Genomic DNA, 19036 nt, shown 5'->3' with positions numbered 1-19036 from the left:
TTCAAACACTTGATGAAAAGACCAGAGCTGAAAAGAAAATTTGACTTTCAAACACAAGAATGAAGAGAAACATGAAAAGGTAAACAGCAAAGAGAAGTCATAAGGGACTAACTAAAATTGAACTGTTTACATTCCTACATGGAAAGACAATATTTGTAACTCTGGAAACTTTTCAGTATCTGGGTAGTTGGTGGGATTACATACACACACACACAGAGAGACAGAGAGTACAGAGTGAATTGAAGAGGATGGGATCATATCTTAAAAAAATTAAATTAAGGGGTGAGAGGGAAATATATTGGGAAAAGAAAGGGAGAAATTGAATGGGGCAAATTGTCTCTCATAAAAGAGGCAAGTAAAAGACTTTTCAGGGGAGGGAAAAAGCAGGGAGGTGAGAGAAAAAGCATGAAGCTTACTGTCATCATATTCGAGTAAAGGAAGGAATAAAATGCACATTCATTTTGGTATGAAGCCCATCTAACAATACTGGAAAATGGGGGAGAAGAGGATAAGCAGGGTGGGGAGGATGATGGAAGGGAGGGCAGTGGGAGGAGAGAGTAATTACAAGTCAACACTCTTGGGGAGGGACAGGATCAAAAGAGAGAATAGAAGTAATTGGGTGCAGGATAGGATGGAGGGAAATATAGTTAGTCTTATACAACACGACTATTATGGAAGTCATCTGCAAAACTACACAGATTTGGCCTATATTGAATTGCTTGCCTTCCAAAAGGAGGTGGTGGGGAGGGAGGGAGGAAAAGAAGTTGAAACTCAAAGTTTTAGGAACAACTGTCGAGTTCTACTCTTGCCACTAGGAAATAAGAAATACAGGCAAAGGGGTATAAAAAGTTATTTGGCCCTACAGGACAGAGGAGAGGATGGAGACAAGGGCAGAGAGGGATGATAGAGGAGAGAGCAGATTGGTGATGGGGGTAATTGGAATGCTTGGTGTTTTGAGGTGGGGGGAGGGGACAAGGGGGGAGAAAATTTAGAACCCAAAATTTTGTGAAAATGAATGTTAAAAGTTAAATAAATAAATTAAAAAAATAAAAAAAATGTTTTAGATATCTAAAACAGGGAAAGCAAAACAGAGATCATATCAATAACCAAACTGACAGAAACCACATGATTATCTCATTAGATGTTGAAAAAGCTTTTGAGAAAATACAACACCCATTCCTATTGAAAACAGTGGAGAACATAGGAATAAATAGAACTTTCCATAAAATCTACCTAAAACCTTCAGCAAAAATTTTATGTAATGGGGATAAGCTAGATGCATTTCCAATAAGATCAGGGTGAAACAAGTATGTCCATTATCACCAATATTATTCAATATGATACTAGAAATATTAGCTGTACAAATAAGAGAAGAAAAAGAAATTGAAGGAATTAGAATAGGCAAAGAAGCAACTAAGTTATTACTCTTTGGAGATGATATGATGATATACTTAGGGAATCCCAGAAAATCAAGTAAAAACCTACTTGAAATAATAAACAACTCTGGCAAAGTTGCAGGTTACAAAACAAACCCACACAAATCTTTATTTCTATGTATCACTAACAAAGCCCAACAGCAAGAGATAGAAAGAGGAATCCCATTTAAAGCTAGGGTAAAAACTATAAAATATTTGGGAATCTACCTGCCAAAACAAACCTAAAGAGTATATGAACACAATTACAAAACACTTTTCGCCCAAATAAATTCAGATCTAAGTAAGTGGAAAAACATCAGTTGCTTGTGGGTGGGCTGAGCCAATATAATAACAATGACAATTCTACCTAAATTACTTTTCTTATTCAGTGCCATACCAAACTATCAGACAATTATTTTGTACAGTTAGAAAAAATGATATCAAAATTCATCTGGAAGAACAAAAGGTCCAGAATATCAAGGAAACTAATGAAAGGAAATGCTAGAGAAGGTGGTTTAGCTGTACCAGATCTCAAATTGTATTATAAAGCAACAATTATCAAAACCAGTTAGTACTGGCTAAGAAACAGAAGGCTAGACCAGTGGAATAGGTGAGGTACCCAAGACACAGTAGTCAATGAATACAGCAATCTACTGTTTGATAAACCCAAGGACCCCAGCTTCTGGGATAACAACTCTCTGTTAGACAAATTTGTTGGGAAAACTTGACAACAGTATAGAGGAAACTAGGCATCGACCAACACCTTACACCCAGAATAAAGTGCAAATGGGTACATGATCTAGGTGTTAAGACTGACAGTATAAACAAATTAATGGAACAAGTAATAGTGTAGTTGTCAGATTTATAAAGAAGGGGAGAATTTTTGACTAAACAAGAGATAGAAAATATTATGTAACCCAAAATAGAAAATTTTGATTACATTAAATTGAAAAGTTTTTGCTCAAAGAAACCCAATGCAACTAAGATGAGGAGGGAAGCAGAAAACTGGCAAAGAATTTTTGCAACTAGTGTCTGTAATAAAGGCCACGTTTCTAATGTACATAGAGAATTGAGTAAAATGTACAAGAATACAAGTCATTCCCCAATTCAAAAATGGTCAAAGGACATAAACAGGCAGTTTTCAGAGGAAGAAATCAAAGATACCTATAGTCATATGAAAAAATACTCTCAATCATTATTGCTTAGAGAGATGCTTGTTTGTAAAATAATGATGAAGCTGCTAATTATAAATTGCAATAATATGACACTATAATTTGCAAAACTTTTTTTCATTCATTACCTAATTTGGTTCTCATGATGGTGCCAGGAGATAGGTAAAACAGTTATATCAAAAAATAATACCAATGAAGGTCAAATTTTGTTCTCATTGGTGACAGACCTGTCAAGTGTAATTTACTATTAATATTCAACCCAGTTTTTTCTTCTTTTCTTAGGTCACAATTTTTTTTTTTACTGTTTACTCACTTATTTTTAGTTTTTAACATTCATTTTGACAAAATTTGGAGTTCCAAATTTTTTCTCCATCTCTTCCCTCCCCCACCCCAAATTGCCTTGCATTCTGATTACCCCTTCCCTCAATATGCTCTTCTTTCTATCACACCCCTCCCTTCCCTTACCCTCATCTTCTCTCTTTTCTTGTAGGGCAAGATTGATTTCTATACCGCATTACTTTTATTCCTTATTTCCCAGTTGTATGCAAAAACAATTCTCAACATTCGTTCCTAAAACTTTGAGTTCCAAATTTTGATTGCCTTTTTGCCACTGCAATATCGTCAACCACTTTTTCCTGGAGGTCTCCTGCACCCTTGCTTACCTGAGTGAAACCACAGCATTCAGAGCAAGTTTTTTCCTGAGCTGTGGGGAATTTCATCATCATAATGCTGTCCTATTCCTGTATTGTCTCCACACTGCTGAGGCCAAAAAGAGAGCTTTCTCTACCTGCTCCTCCCTCCTCATTGTGGTTATCATATATTACAGCAGCATAATTTACACTTTTATATGGCCATCTTCCAGCCACTCATTGGATAAGGATAAAGTTGTGTCTGTTATATACACATCAATGGCTCCCACCCTCAACCCTCTTATTTACCCTTTGGGGAAAACAACATCAAAGTGGGACTCAAGAAAGTGTTCTCTTTCTTCAAAAGATGTTGAGTTGTCCAGATGCTGCAGCTATGAATGAGACTTCCAAATACCCTTCCAATAATCCTGCCTTTGTAGTAATGATTGAAGATTACTGATGTTACAAAGTCTTCTAATCCAAGACACATCTCTCAACCTTCAAAAATGCTATTGTTCTTCTGGATACTTGTAGAAAGTGAACTTTTTTCCCACCTGAAGTTTTTCCAGACATTTTGGTACCTTCTTCTCTATTTTCTCTTGTAATAGGGAAATACAATTTTTAAGTCTTTCCAAAGAAGAAAACACAGTTCAGAGGCAAACTTGAACACTTTATTCATAAACATCTTTACAGTATTTGTTAAGCCCCATTAGAGGGACCAAGGAGTATTATATAACAACATTTTCAGATATTGTTGTCATTCAATTGCCTTTTTACCCTCCTCTAACTTTCTGCGTAGTTCTCTCCCTGTGTAGGATTTTGCATTCTTTTATGTTGGTTTGCTTTTTTTCAGAAATAATCACTCTATGAATTAACTGCCATGTGGACTTAAAAAAATGTCTACCACTAACTAACTGTATGCTCTTGGACAAATCATTTATTTTTGTGGACTTTAATTTCCTCATCTGAGGTTTGCCCTCTCTTTTTGACAAAGTAGTAGACATGGATTGAAAAAAAAATTCTCATTTCTTTTAGGACTTAACACTTAAAACTGACTTTTATAAACACTGTTTTATTTAGTCCTTTCAACAATGTTATGAGATACATATTAGTTTTCCTATTTTCATACGAAGAGACAGAGGCTCTGAATGATTTAACAAGTTCTTTAAGGCCATGAAGGTAGTAAACAAGTGTCAAGAATGGAACACAAGTCTTTTGTCTCTATGTCCACAGAGATCTTTCCCCTAAGCCAAGTTATTTTCATAAAGTATAGGAAAGTGCATGGAAAATTTCAAAGCACTGTATAACATAAAAGATTCTTCCCTGATCTCCTTAACATGATAAACAGTATCTATCTAAAACTAGCAGCAAATGTTTTATGTAATGGGGATAAGTTAGAAGCATTCTGAATAAGAGGAGGGATGAAACAACGATTCCTGTTATCACTCCTATTATTCAACATTGTGCCAGAAATGTTAATGTCATCAACAAGACAAGGAAAAGGAAATGAAGGAATTAGAATAGGCAATGAGGAAAGAAAAGTATTATTTTTTCAATTGGTGTGATGGTATAGTTAAAGAATCCTAGGAAACTAACTAAACAACTACTTGAAATAATTAACAAATTCTGCAAAGTTGCCAGATATAAAATAAACCCCAGTAAATCTTAAGCATTTATATTGTTTAACAGCAAAGCCCAGCAACAAGAGAAAGAAAGAGAAATTCCATTTAAAATAACTGTAGACAATATTAAATATTTGGGAGTCTACCTTCCAAGATAAACTCAAGAACTATATGAACAGAATTACAAAATACTTTTTCACATAAATTAATCCACATCTAAACAATTGTAAAATATCAATGTTCATAGGTAGGCTGAGCTAATATAATTTAAATGACAATTCTACCTAAATTGATTTACTTATTCAGTGCCACAATAATCAAACTACTAAAAATTAGTTTATAGAGCTAGAAAAAACAATGCAAAAATTCACCTGGAACATCTAAATATCAAGAATATGAGGGGAATTAATGAAAAATATACAAAGGAAGGTGACGTGCCTATATCAGATCTAAACCTATATTATATAAAGTGATGATCATCAAAACTATTTGGTGCTGGCTAAGAAATTGAGTAGTAGATTAGTAAAATAGACAAGGCATACAAAATACTGTAGTAAATGACTATAGTTATCCAGTGTTTGATAAATCCAAAGACTCCAGTTTTTGGAATAAGAACTTACTATTTGATAAAAAGGGGAAAATTGGAAAACAGCATGGCAGAAGTGAGTTATAGACTAACCTCTCTCATCATACACCAAGACAAGGTCAAAATGAGTACATGATTTAGACATGAAGGGTGATTTCATAAGCAAATTAGGAGTACAAAGAGTAGTGTATTTGTCAAATCTATGAAGATGGGAGGAATTTATGACCACAGAAGAGGTAGAGAATATTGTGAATGCAAAATGAATAATTTTGGTTATTTTAAATTTAAAAAGTTTTGCAAAAAAATCTAATGCAACCAAAATTAGAAGAAAAGCAGAAAGGTGGGAAAGAAATTGTAATCTTATTAGCAATTTTCACTTTTCAAGTCATTCCCCAATTGACAAATGGTCAAAAAATATGAAAAGACAGTTTTTAGAGAACAAAATCAAAGTTGTCTATAGTTGTATGAAACAGAAATGTAAACTAAAACAACTCTGAGTTCCCTCACACCCATCAGATTGGCCAATATGACAGAAAAAGAGAAAGATAAAAATTGGGAATATTTGGGGAAAACTTGTGACATTAATGCATTGCTGGTGGAGTTGTGAATTGATCCATTTATTCTGGAGAGCAATTTGGAACTATGCTCAAAGAGAAATCAAATTGTGCATACCCTTTAATCCCCGAGTGCATTTTGCATATGGACTGAAAAAAAGTAAATGGACCCACATATACAAAAATATTTGAAGCAGTTCTTTTTTTTTTTTTTTTTTGGTGGCAATGAATTAGAAATTGAGGGGTAGCCATTACCTGGGGAAGGGTTGAATAAGCTGTGGTACATGAATGTAATGGAATAGTATTTTGCTGTAAGAAATGATGAGCAGGTGGATTACAGAAAAACCTGGAAAGACGTGAACTGATGCTGAGTAAAGTGAACAGAATCTGAAATTATATGATGATTAACTATAATAGACTTAGCTCTTCTCAGAAAAACAATGAATGATCCAAGACAATTCCAAAAGCTATATAATAGAAAAGGCTGTCCACATCTAGAGAAAGAACTGATGAAGTCTGAATGCAGATTAAGTACACTATTTTTATTTTTTTTAAGTTTTTTTCTCTTTTTGTTTCCTTTCACAGATGACTAGAATGAAAATATCTTTTATATTATTGCTCATGTATAACCTATATCAGATTGCTTGCTGTCTTGGGGAGGGAGAAGGGTAAAGAGTGAGGGAGAATAATATAGAATCAAAAATCTTATAAAAATGAATGTTGAAAATTGTCTTTCCATGTAATTGGAAAAATAAAATAATATTTACAACAAGTTAATATAATCAAAATCATCCATTTTATACCTTATTCTGCTCTCTAGCTCTTCTTTATTCAGAAATTGCTTGCCTATTCACAAGTCTTTACCCCTTTCCCTCCTACTTCTTCTTCTGTATCAGTTCTTCCTTTCACATCTCAATTTATCGTTTTACTAGCCAATTTTGTTTTTTTAATCACTCCATAATAGACAACTCAGCCCACATATTTGTTTCAAACTACTCTGCTAACGAGGACAATCTTAAGAATACTGATTTTCAAAATTCTTTTTGAGCTCTTCCATGTCCTGAGACCATTTCATATATTTTTTAGAGCCTTTGGATGTAGGAAGCTGGACCTTGCTCTCTTCCTCTAATTGTGTGCTTTGCTTTTCCCCATCTAAAAGGATGGAAGAAAACACATATCCACCAAGAAAGTACAGTTTGATTTTTTACAGTCTTATTTTCCCCACTGGGGCATTTTCTTAGCCAATTATTTGACTTTTGAGTCCTTTGTCAAGTGGAAGGTATACTACCCCAGTCTTCAGAGGTTTTGTGCAGCTGTTCTGTAAGATATTTCTAGGGACCTGTAAGTTATCAGTTCCTCCAAGGTGGTATAGTCAAGGGAGAAGTGTTTACTCCTTTCCTGGCCTCTGGTCTTGTCTGTGAGTAACCACAAGGACTCTTTTCTGCCCGAGACCTGGGAGTGGGATTTTTTCTACACAGCTGCCACCAGATCATCCACACCTGTGCTTCTCCTCTCCCCAGGACTGGCAATCAGGACTGAGACCCAGATCAGTTGCTCAGTTCCCCCAGAGTCTGTAGGCATAGAGCTACAGAAGTAGCTTGATGCTGCCCTGAGTACAGAGATGGACCAAGTTCCCCTCTCACCCAGGTGAAAGACCTTCCTCACTGTCCTTTGAAGCTGTCTTTGGAATTTGTGGGTTGAGAAATCTGGAAACCGCAGCCACTATATCTATTTCAGTGCCCTGATGCTTTCTCCAGCACTGTTGGTGCTACAATGCCCACCCTGGATTGTGGTTGGCTCTGAACCCGGTGCAATAGACCTTTGCTTTCAATCTTCCAGGCTTTCTTCAGCTAGAAATCTGTTTCACTCTGTCACTTTTGTGGCTTTTGCTGTTGTAGAATTTGTTTAGATTCATTTTTACTAGTATTTTAAGACTGTTGGAAGGAGAGTTCGAGAAGGTATGTGCTTCTACTCCACCATCTTGGCTCTGCCCCCATGATCATAGATTTGGAGATGAAAATAACCTCATGTGATTTCTAGTTCAATCTCTTCATTTTACAGATGAGGAAACGGAGGCCCAGAAAGGCTGTGATTTGACCCATGTCACCTCTGTAATAAGTATGAGAGGCAGCATGGGAAGGCAGTTGCTTTTACTATAAGGCCAGAGTGCTAACCCTTCCTGTCTCTATGGATATTTCCTTGGGGTCCTGACCTGGAAATAAGTTCTATGTTCTTAAAGTCTTCACTGCACTTATTTGTTCCTTTGGCATCCTTCCCAGGAAACTGCACTCCAGAAAGTCTCAAATGACATCTCTTGGTATGTCTGCTTCAGGCCTTGTTCTGCCTTTCTCTTTAAAAGCTGGCTCATTGTTTGCTCTTTTTCAGATTACCCTGAAGGTAGTATTATAAGAATTTATATTGCTATGATGTCCTCACTAAACATTATTTATGAATTGACTAAAGTCCTTTTAATCTCTTTTCTCCTATGCTAGGAGTTCAGTGTCAGAATCCAGAATCTTGGATCTTTCAAACTGGAAGCAAATTCTCAGGTGAGCACCTCAGCCCTATGTGGTTCTATAGAATTTATTCATGTAAAATAGATTAAACAAAACTCTGACTAGAGATTAGCATATACTATATCCTGACAGGTGATGAAATCGAGATACAGAATGAGACATTTATTTTCAGGGAGCCATTGAGAAAATTTGTTCTACTTTGTTATGAATATGTATTGTAAGTTTTTTATTTCATATTTTTTTTAAATGGGAAGGAAAAAGAAGGATAGAAAAATAAATGGTTCTTAATTGACGAAAAAGTTACCATATTCAGTATTGGACTCTGAATCAGAATACTGGGATTGAGTTCCTCGGTCTGTTCCTTAACTAGCTATATGATCTTCATCAAGCCAATTTTTTCTCTGTAAATCTTAGCATCCTCATGTGAAGAATATATGGTTTGGAATATCATTAGCTATATCCTTGGATCCTCAACATTCTTGGAAATTTGATTTTTACCTGTTGATTTTCATAGAATTACTATCCTCTCTTTAATCACCCTCATTTTTTAGTATCTATCTCCTAGTTGTATGGCTTTGGGTAAGTCATTCAAGCTCTTTGTTTCTCAAATTCCTCATATATTAGATGAAGAAGTTGAGGTAGGTGACCCCTAAGAAATTTTACACAGATAGTTATCGATACTTCTCCCATGGTTAATATAAATGTTTAGAATTACTATTTAGAAGCCTATCCACATTCCAGGTGGTGCTCTCATTATGCTGGGTCATAAAGTAGACTGAAGAGAGAATAACAAAACCAATGAAATAGATAATGACATTGATAATAACTGACAATGTGACACCCTCTTTTTCCTCTGGTAATGTCATTTCAAATGAGAAGCCAAGAAATTTATGGACCTTGCTGACTCGTATTTTAGTGCCCACAGAGCACTAGAGTTCTTTACATAGTACTCTGTTGTCTCAGCTTGTCTTTATGAGGTCTGGGATAAGGATCTGTTTCTTATTCTTTTTTTTTTTTTTTTTCTGTTTCTTATTCTTAAACAAGAGATTCTCATTCCAAAGTGTTTCAATCCAGATCATCTCACTGAGACCTCAGGAAGGACAGGACCTCCAGGGGCTGTAGTTAGTTCTGAGTGAAGTTTAAACACCTCCAGGCCATCTCTGCTGAACAATAAATAGTAGGCTCTGGGGACAGCTCCTTGGCTAGAAGCAGATTAGGCTTTAAGAATATTCACCTCACAAAATTTCATCTCACATGAACCCAGTAAGTATTCCCTGTTTCTGGACCTTTTGATTTTCAGCATGGATATATTTACTTTGGGATAGTTTTGGTCAGACCACTATATTCCACATCCTTTTTGTTTTGCTGGTGAAATGATAGCCTCCTATTCTTCTGTAAATTAATGCACACCCAGAGTCATTACTAGAAGGCTGTTTAGTACATGAATTTCAATTTTTACCTTAGGAACTTCAAACATTTCACCAGCTGAATTAAAATGATTGCTTCACTTGGAAAACATCTTTAACTTTCCCACCTATGTGCCCGTGTTTGTAAATTTCACTCTGCCTAGATGGTGCTTTCCTTAATTCCTGTCATACTTTCCACCTTTCAAGCTTCAGGTCACATTCTTCCTCCTCCATTAAGCTTTTGGAGGTAAAATAAAGCATATTTTTTCTCTCTTTCTATGTAATTCTCATATTATTTAGTTCCTCTCCTGAATATTTCTTATATTGTGGTTTTATGTTGTGGGTATTTATGGGTACGCATGTTTCATCTTTCCTAGTATACTGGAAACTCTTTAGGAGAAACAAGTGAGTATGATTTATTTTTGCAATTAGCTCCAATATAGGAGGTACAGTGCAGATTGCATAAAAGTATCTATAGATTTCATGACTAATTTGGAGTGACATCATAATTTTTCCTTTATCAGGTGAGGTTTCATTTAATTGTTTTTCTGCCTGGGATCAAAGGAAATAATGCAACTACAGGTGTTAATAAGGTAACCCTACATAGAAGGAAGGACAGAGACTAATAAGATCCTGGGATGAGGGAAGTCAGAGTCAGGTCTGGGAAGGAAAGAAATTTTCCCTAGAAGGGACTGCTGATGCGGCCTTATGGGGAGGGTAGATCAAGGGAAAGAAATGTCCTCAGTATCTCAAGTGCACACCTTTAATTCCCAGTTAAGACTTCACTCTTGAGAGTCCTTTAGTGCATTTATTTGGTACTAAGGAAAGCCTAAATGAGAGGCTGAGATTTTGCATTTGAACTATTCTACAGGGCAGAAAATGATGCTCAGGGAAGGCATCTTTGCAAAGTCTCACTGAAAATGACACTAGTCATTGGTACTTGAACGTTGCCTATAGGGTTATTAGAGCTCTCTGAAGACTTTAATCTCATAACAGTTACTTAGAGCTGCCCTATGGAAGACTGTCTTTTTTTTTGTATCTCAAAGCCATGTCTTACTCTTAGAAAAAGGATTCTCTTTTTAAGTGATTTGAATCTAGATTTCTGGAAGGGAGTTGTAGCTGTAGGGCTGATTTTGCATCTGAGATTTGTTGAGTGCAACACAGAAGTCAAATGTACTTTTATAAAATTTTTTATAACCTTTGTCTTCAGCAAAGTATCAGGAAACTGGGAGACGAAGTTTTGACTTAGGAGTTGCCATGGTCACCTTCAAGAATCTAAGACCGAGGCTGTTTTTCTTCAGGTCCACAAGATGCAAATTATTTCCTTTTTTTCTTTTGTTTTGTTTTTATTTTTCAATGCTTTTAACATTTTTATTGTTTATTTATTTTTAATATTCATTTAAACTTTCTTGAATAATAAACTCTGTTCCTCCCTTGAAGCATTCCTGCCCCACCCAGTGAGAAGTCAAGAGATATGATACCAATTATATATGTGAAATCATGCAAAACATATTTCAATAATTTGTTTTTACTGTGTACAATATTCTTGTTTATGTTTACTTCTCAATGTGTCAGTTTATGTATGTCTTCACATGTTTCTCTGAAATCATAGTACTTATCATTTCTTATAGCACAATAGCATTCCATTACAATCATATACCACAGCTTGTTCAGTCATTTTCCAATTGATGGGCATCCCTTTGACGATCTCAATTCTTGTCCACCATACAAAGAGCAGCTATAAATATTTTTGTACAAATAGGTTTTTTCTTCTAATTTTTTTGAGCTCCAGATCTCTGATATAAAATTTAATATCCCCTTTACAGTTGGAAAAACTAAGGCTCAAAGATGTCATACTGATTTGTTTAACGTCACAGAGCTTAAAAGTGTCAGAGTTGCAACTCAAAATTCTCTCTTCAGATTCTCATACCAGTGTTTGGTTGTTGTTTTTCCTTTTTCTGCACTATTCACGATAGTCTTTTTCTTATCAGTATCCCCAGCGCTTATTACAGTACCTGGCACATAGTAGGTATGCAATACATGTTTATTAAGTTTATTAAATTTAATATGAAGAAGCAATATAAATAATATATGGTCCTCATCATCAAGGGGGAATATAGCCAAAGACACAACAATGGGAAAAGTGTATAGTGTGAAACAGAAGGAAGAAAGTGGTTAAAGAAAAGGATTCATTTTTTTTATTTCAATTTTTCATTTTTTAACATAGTTTGTAATAGATAAAACAATTCACACTTTTGGTCAGGTGATACTTCTTTTTAAAGCAAGAATCTTTGCCTTAAGAAATCATCAGCTGACACCTTAGCGGGGTGACAACTGGCTGAGAGTCTAACCTTCCTGAATAAAGGACATAGGAGGCAAGTGAGAGGCAGCGAGCCCAGGACAGACTCTGTCTTCTTTGTTATCTTTGCCTTAGCTCTCAGTGGGAAGAGGGAGAAAACAGGCATATGTTTAGCTCCTACTGTGTGACAGGCACTGTGCTAAGCACTTTTTACAAATATGGTTCCCCTTGGAGGAAATTGAGGCAAACGGAGGTTGATTGCCTTGCCCAGAGTCACACAGCAATAAGTGTCTAAGGATGTGTTTGAGCTCAGGTCTTCCTGACTCAAGGCCCAATGCTCTATCTATCATACCCCCAGCTGCCTCCTATTTGATGATAGTGACTCACAGTCATAAAGCATTTTTGCATTTACAATGCACTTGGCAGACATTAGATTCAAATCATGCCTTTGATCTTATTACCTGGGAAATAAATCACCACTAGTCACAATACTTTGGGCCTTAATTTCTGTATAAAATGGGAGAGATAGAATCAGTGACCTTAGAAAGGCCTTTCAGCTCTAGAACTATAATCCTATATTTAAACAGAACTTTAAAAATATAACAAACTACAACAAAATATAAGGGTGCAGGATCTCAGTGATGGAAAACAATGCCAATTGTCAATCTATGTTATAAAATACCTTCTGGACTGGATGCCACAAATAAGACGTTTTTAATTTCCTAGAGATAGTCTTTTTTTTTTTTTTTTGCTCCACTTTCTCTTGTGGTGCTTGCTGGTTTTAGAATAGTTTTCTTCCATTTCACCATCATAGAATTACAGATTTAGAGCTCAGAGGTCAACTAGTTCAGTTCTCAGTTTGCTGATAGGGAAATGAAGTCCCAGAAAAGTTGGATGAGTTACCCAAGGTCATATAGGAAGTAAGTGGTAGAGCTGGGATTCCATCTCATATCCTCAGACTCAAAAATCTAGCATTTTTATTTGTTCTTTGTCTATTAAGCAAGTTCGAGAAACTCTGGCTCTTGGTTTAATTTTTTCCCGATCCTTAGTGTCCTTTTTTCTGGTATACAGAAACAGTATCAGGAGGGGATGTCATTCTTGCCCATAACTGCAGGGTCACCACAGAGTTCTCAGTCATTCATGGTAATATTATAAAATGTCACAAAATGGGATTGTTACTCCAGACCTTTATCCATAAAATAATAGTAGATAATAGTAGCCCCTACCTCTTAGTGTTGTGATGAGGGTAAAAATGCAATCATATTTGGAAAATACTTTGCAAACTTGAAATAATCATGTAAATGTTAGCTATTATGATAATGGATTATAAGTAAAATGAAATACAACATATTCATCTTTCTAGATCAGGAAACTTGGGATTTTGTCTCTTTTAAATGAAGAAAATTGTGGGAAAAGACTTCTACACTACCAAATTTTCATTAGTAATTAAAACATTTTCATTTTTGAAATAGGTAATGCTTATTATCATTTAAATGAGCAATATGAGTAAATGAATTAGGTTGTTATGTGTCAGAGTTCTGGCAGATATTAAGTTATTATTTGGAAGATAGTAACTTCTCCCTCTATTTCCTTGCCCTGTCTCATCCACAGAACTGGGAACATCATAGAGCTGAAGGGCAGTTCTTTTAATTCATTGCATGTACTCAGTAGAGTATTGAATAGAATAAGGAAATATTAAGTGATATACTCAATGTACTAAATAGAATAATTGGCCAAAACATAGAACTAAAGTGTATTTCTTGTCATTTGTGCATGTATCAAATAGAGTTTTCTGTTTCTAACATTAAAAATTCTTTTTTTATAAAAAAAGAAAAAAAAGGATTCATATATTTGGTAAGTAATATCACTTAGAGGTAGAAGGCATTGATTAGGGATTGAATTTTATATTAATCTCATATGGAGCAAGTGCTAATGTTATTTTCATATGTCTTTTCACCAGTTAGTAACAATTCTAATTTTTTTCAATATGCACTTCACTCTATTTCTACCCCAGTTTTTAAATTTGAATGTAAAAATGTACATTTTGTTTGTGCTATAGTTAAGCTGATTTGTTTATTATCACATGAGGAAGCTTCTCCTTTGGAAGACATCCACTGGCAGATCCAGGAGGTATCTTCTTGTCAAATGGCAGTGAGCAATCAAACAGTGGTGACTGAATTTATCCTACAGGGTTTTTCCGTGACACCTCCACTTCAGCTTGCCCTCTTTTGTATCTTCTTCTTTCTTTACAACATGCCCCTAGCAGGCAATGCTCTCATTGTAGTGGCCATAAGCCTAGATTCAGGTCTCCATACTCCAATGTATTTTTTCCTTGCTAATCTGGCCATCTTAGATATTGGTTGCACAACCACAGTTCTGCCCAAATTGCTGGAAAACCTTGCAGACAAGAAGTCCATCTCCTATGTTGGGTGCATAACTCAGTTGTATTTCCTTACATGTTTTTTGGGTGCTGAATGCCTGCTTTTCACAGCCATGGCTTATGATAGGTATGTGGCCATCTGCTACCCCCTCCATTACACTACTATGATGAGTAAAAAGGTTTGCATCCTCCTAGCTGGTAGCGTGTGGGCTATTAGTACCATCGACTCATTAGTACACACTGTCCTTACCATACAGTTAACCTTCTGTGGCCCAAATCAAATTAAGCACTTTTTCTGTGAAGTACCCACTTTGCTACTGCTCTCCTGCACCTCTACATACCTGAACAATATCATGATAGTCCTTGCAGATGTATACTTTGGGGTGATTAATTTTATGCTCACTATGGTGTCCTATGGCTTCATCATTTCCAGCATTCTGAAGATCCGCACCACAGAGGGCAAGAAGAAAGCATTCTCTACCTGTTCTTCCCACCTCATTGTGGTCACGATATATTATACCACAATTATATACACATACATTCTCCCAGGTTCTGGGTCCTCCATGGATAATGCCAAAGTAGTGGCTGTCATATACACTACAATCAGTCCCACTTTAAACCCTCTCATTTACACTCTACGCAATAAGGATTTCAAAAGAGCCCTTAAGAAAATGTTTCCATTCATTATATAAATAATTGTAATTTGTTCACATGAATTGGTTGTAAAAATATGTAACAGTTTAGGTTGTATGAACCTTAGTTATTGGATTTATAGAATGATTTTGACTCAGAATCTCAGAACTAGAAGGGATCTCTGACCAACTTGAGCCTTATTACACCCCCTGTTCTACTCCCAACTTCCTTATTTCAGTTTTGGGCCACACAACACCCTCTCAGTCACCATAAGCTTATTTATCTTTGTGCCCTTATCATTTGTTCATATTGAATCAGTCGTCAACCAAATTCTGTTGGGTTTTACTCTGCAATATGTCTCACGCCATTTCCCTTCTCTTTGCCTGAAATCATACATTCCAAGTCATATCCTCATGATTCATATTATTTACGTTATATTTGATTACTCTATTTGCTTCTAATGTGTTCCTCTCTTCTGCTATGCAATTTGTTCTCCATACATAACTCTCCTAAAGTCCAGTTTTAACCATACCATTTTCCTACTAAAATGTTTTAGAAGATCCTTTTAAGAAATGGAAAGAGAGACAACAAATTATTTACTTTGAAACTTAGAGTTCCTTGCAGTTCCACTATCTAAAACAATATATTTTTATCCATGTTTTCCATGATTCCTTTATGTGCATTCTATTTTCCACCCAATCTGTGTTGCTGGTTTTGTGTTAAGGGCAATTAGGTTGCATAATGAAGAGATTATTGGATTTGAAGTTAGGGAAGCCTGAGTTTGAAACCTATTTTAGATATGTATAGGTTATGTGACCCCAGATAATTCACTCAACTTTTGTCAAGGTTAGTGCCCTCATATGTCAAATGAAAATAATAATATTTCCTTTCTCACAGGATCATTGTGAAGATCTATTAAGATAATAAATCTCAGTGTTAGCTTCTATTTTTATACTTGATAAATAGTTGGGTAAAAGTACTGAATGTGGAGCCAAAATACGTGGATTCAAATCCTAGCCCTTCTACTTCAGTACATGTGTGACTTTGAGCACAGCCCTTCATCTCCCTATCTCAGTTTTCTCAGCTATAAAATGAAGCATCTTTTGCTAAATGATCTCTGAGGTTTCTTCAGATATAAATTAATGATGCTATGATCTCTTTTAGCTCTAAGTCAATGGTTATTCTACTTATACACATTCATACAGGTAGTTTCAAATGCCTGGACTTCACTTCCTCCTTATCTCTGCTTTTCTAAGTTCTTCTTTCCTTTGTCAACTGAGGTTGAGCTCAGATGCTTCATTGTCCCCTAAACATCTTCAATGATGCCCTTCAGATGAAAATGTTTTCTCTCTCCCTATTGTTCAAACTATTTTTTCCTTAAATTTTTCTTAATTATTTGTAAACATTTAAGCATTTCTCTTTTAAAACGAATTCTGAGTTCCAAATTGTCTCCTCTTTTTCCATTTCCTCCTCCCTGAGAAAGAAAACAATTTGGTATAATTTATTCAAGTGAAGTCAAGTAAAACATGTTTCCATATTAGCCATATTACAAAAGAGAATGTACATGAAAAAAATAAAATGAAAAAAAATTAAGTAAAAAAAAAGTTTGCTTCAATTTGTACTCAGAGTTCATCAGTTCTCTCTGGAGATGAATAGTTTTTTTCATCATGGAGACATTGGAATTGTTTTATGTCCAGGGTGGGGAACCTGTGGTCTCCAGGTCACATGTGGCCTTCTAGGTTTTCAAGTGTGGCCTTTGATGGAATCCAAATTTCATGAAACAAATCCCCTTAATAAAAGTATTTGTTTTGTAATACTTGGACTTATTCAAATGACTATACCCAGGGATCTACAAAACCACAAATGCCCTCAATGCTGCAAGTTCCCCACGCCTGTTCTAGATCATTGTCTTGATCAAAATAGATGCTTTTCACTGTTGATCTTTCTTAGACTATCACTACTATTTTGTACAACGTTCTCTCAGTTCTGATAATTTTCCTTTGAATCTGTTCATATAAGTCTTTATAGAATTATTTATATATGTACATATATGTTTGCACATGCATGTACACACATATATGTATGTACATATGTTTTTTGTTTTCAATTTCTACTACCTCTCTACCCTGATTAAAGTTTCTCTCATGAAAAAAACTCCAAACTGTGTGCAACATAGCATACAGAGACTGAGTTTAAGAACAAACACACACACACACAGTATCTATAGGATTATATGCTAATACATGTATTCACCTCTAGCTATATATGTATATAGTATTACTTACACTTGCTCTAGTAGTCCCTTACCTCCCTGTCATGAAGTGTCTTTCAGTGTCTTTTCTCCAGGACCATTGTAGGTGTTGGGGAGAGCCTTTTATTCTCTTTCTGTCATGTCAAATATACATTTTGCAATTAGCTAACAGCATCTACACTGGATTTCTCTGTTCTCCAGGACTCCTAGTCATTTGGGAGCCTGGAGCTGGAATGTGTTGTTGAGATTCCTAAGTTCATAGAATCATAGATTAAGAATTGCAAGGGACCCTAGAGGCCATTAAGTCCAACTCCTTCATTTCACAGCTTCATTTACTGAAGCAAAGGGAAGTTAAATAATTTTGCCCAAGTTCTGTGAAGGTCAATCTATTCCTTTCTCAGATTTTTTCCCAGAATACCTTTGTAAAAGTGAATGATAATCAGTGGATAGACAAAGACTCTTGATGGAGACATAGAGGCAAGGATTGAGGTTAATTAATTTAAATGTAAATAGTTCCAAATCAAGTAAGATTGCTGGACCTGTGATTTCATTGACATGAAAAATGTCCGGGAGAAGAAAATCCTTCTATCAACATAGATCAGTACCTTCTCTACAAATTATAATCTTACACTTTTGCTTAGTGCTTAGAGGGTAAGAGATTTGCCCAGAATCACACAGTCAATGTGTGTCAAAGGCAGGTCTTCAACACAAATCCCTTAGACTTTGAGGCTGATTCTTTCTCTACGGTGAGAAGTAGGTGATCCAGTGCTGGGCCTGGACTCAAGGAGATGTGAATTAAAATCTGGTTTTAGACACTTACTAACTGTGTGACCCTGGACAAGTTACTTCACCCTGTTTACCTCAGTTTCCTCATCTGTAAAATGAGCTGGAGAAGGAATTGGCAAGCCACTCCAGTATCTTTGCCAAGAGAACCCCAAAATGGGGTCATAAAGTATAAAACTCAACTAAAATGAATCAACAACTTTATTGCATCAAAATTTATTTAAAAATATTTTAAAAGGATTATATACATGCATTTACATATATAATTATTTGGTTGATACCTTTCAGAGTGTATATATTTTTATTTTGGGCAGTGGAACCTGTCTTCAAGGTGCTTCATATTGATTTTGACAAGATATCAAGTAATACAATTAGTCAAGAACTATTGAAAGTGACATAATCAGATCATGAGCTCTGAGCCTTGTTCCACCCCAGGAATACTTTTCAAATTCTAGAACTAGCATGTACATTTTCTAATGTCATATACAACATGTACAGTTTCTAATGTCACATAAAATTAGGTTCATTTTAGTGATTCTTATGCACTTTGGACATTTTATGAAAGTCATATAAGTAGAAAGTTGCAACGTTGGAATTTGAACAAGGTCTAAATAAAATATAAAAGCTTTTCTTTCTTTTATAGGACATCATACCTCTACTGCACCTGGAATTCCAGGCAAAATTTAGCTGTCACATCTCAAGGAAATACATAATGGTTGCTGGCATGTAGTAAAAAAAAAGCATTGAAAGAGGAGTCAAAAGGACCGAGTTTAAAACCTAATTAAGTGCC

General features: G+C 35.5%; 1 protein-coding gene across 1 annotated transcript; it reads left to right on the top strand.

The window, feature by feature from the left end:
- Positions 1-14332: 14332 nt before the first annotated feature.
- Positions 14333-16690, top strand: LOC140514980 (olfactory receptor 13A1-like). Its single transcript, XM_072625556.1, has 2 exons — positions 14333-15252; positions 16624-16690. Exons 1-2 carry the CDS (start codon positions 14345-14347, stop codon positions 16688-16690), a joined length of 975 nt encoding a protein of 324 aa, XP_072481657.1. The 5' UTR covers positions 14333-14344.
- The last annotated feature ends 2346 nt before the right edge of the window (positions 16691-19036 follow it).

This window comes from Notamacropus eugenii, chromosome 1, assembly GCF_028372415.1.
Source record: "Notamacropus eugenii isolate mMacEug1 chromosome 1, mMacEug1.pri_v2, whole genome shotgun sequence".
In the NCBI taxonomy this organism is placed as follows: Eukaryota; Metazoa; Chordata; class Mammalia; order Diprotodontia; family Macropodidae; genus Notamacropus; species Notamacropus eugenii.
This window is presented reverse-complemented; position numbering and strand designations above follow the sequence as displayed.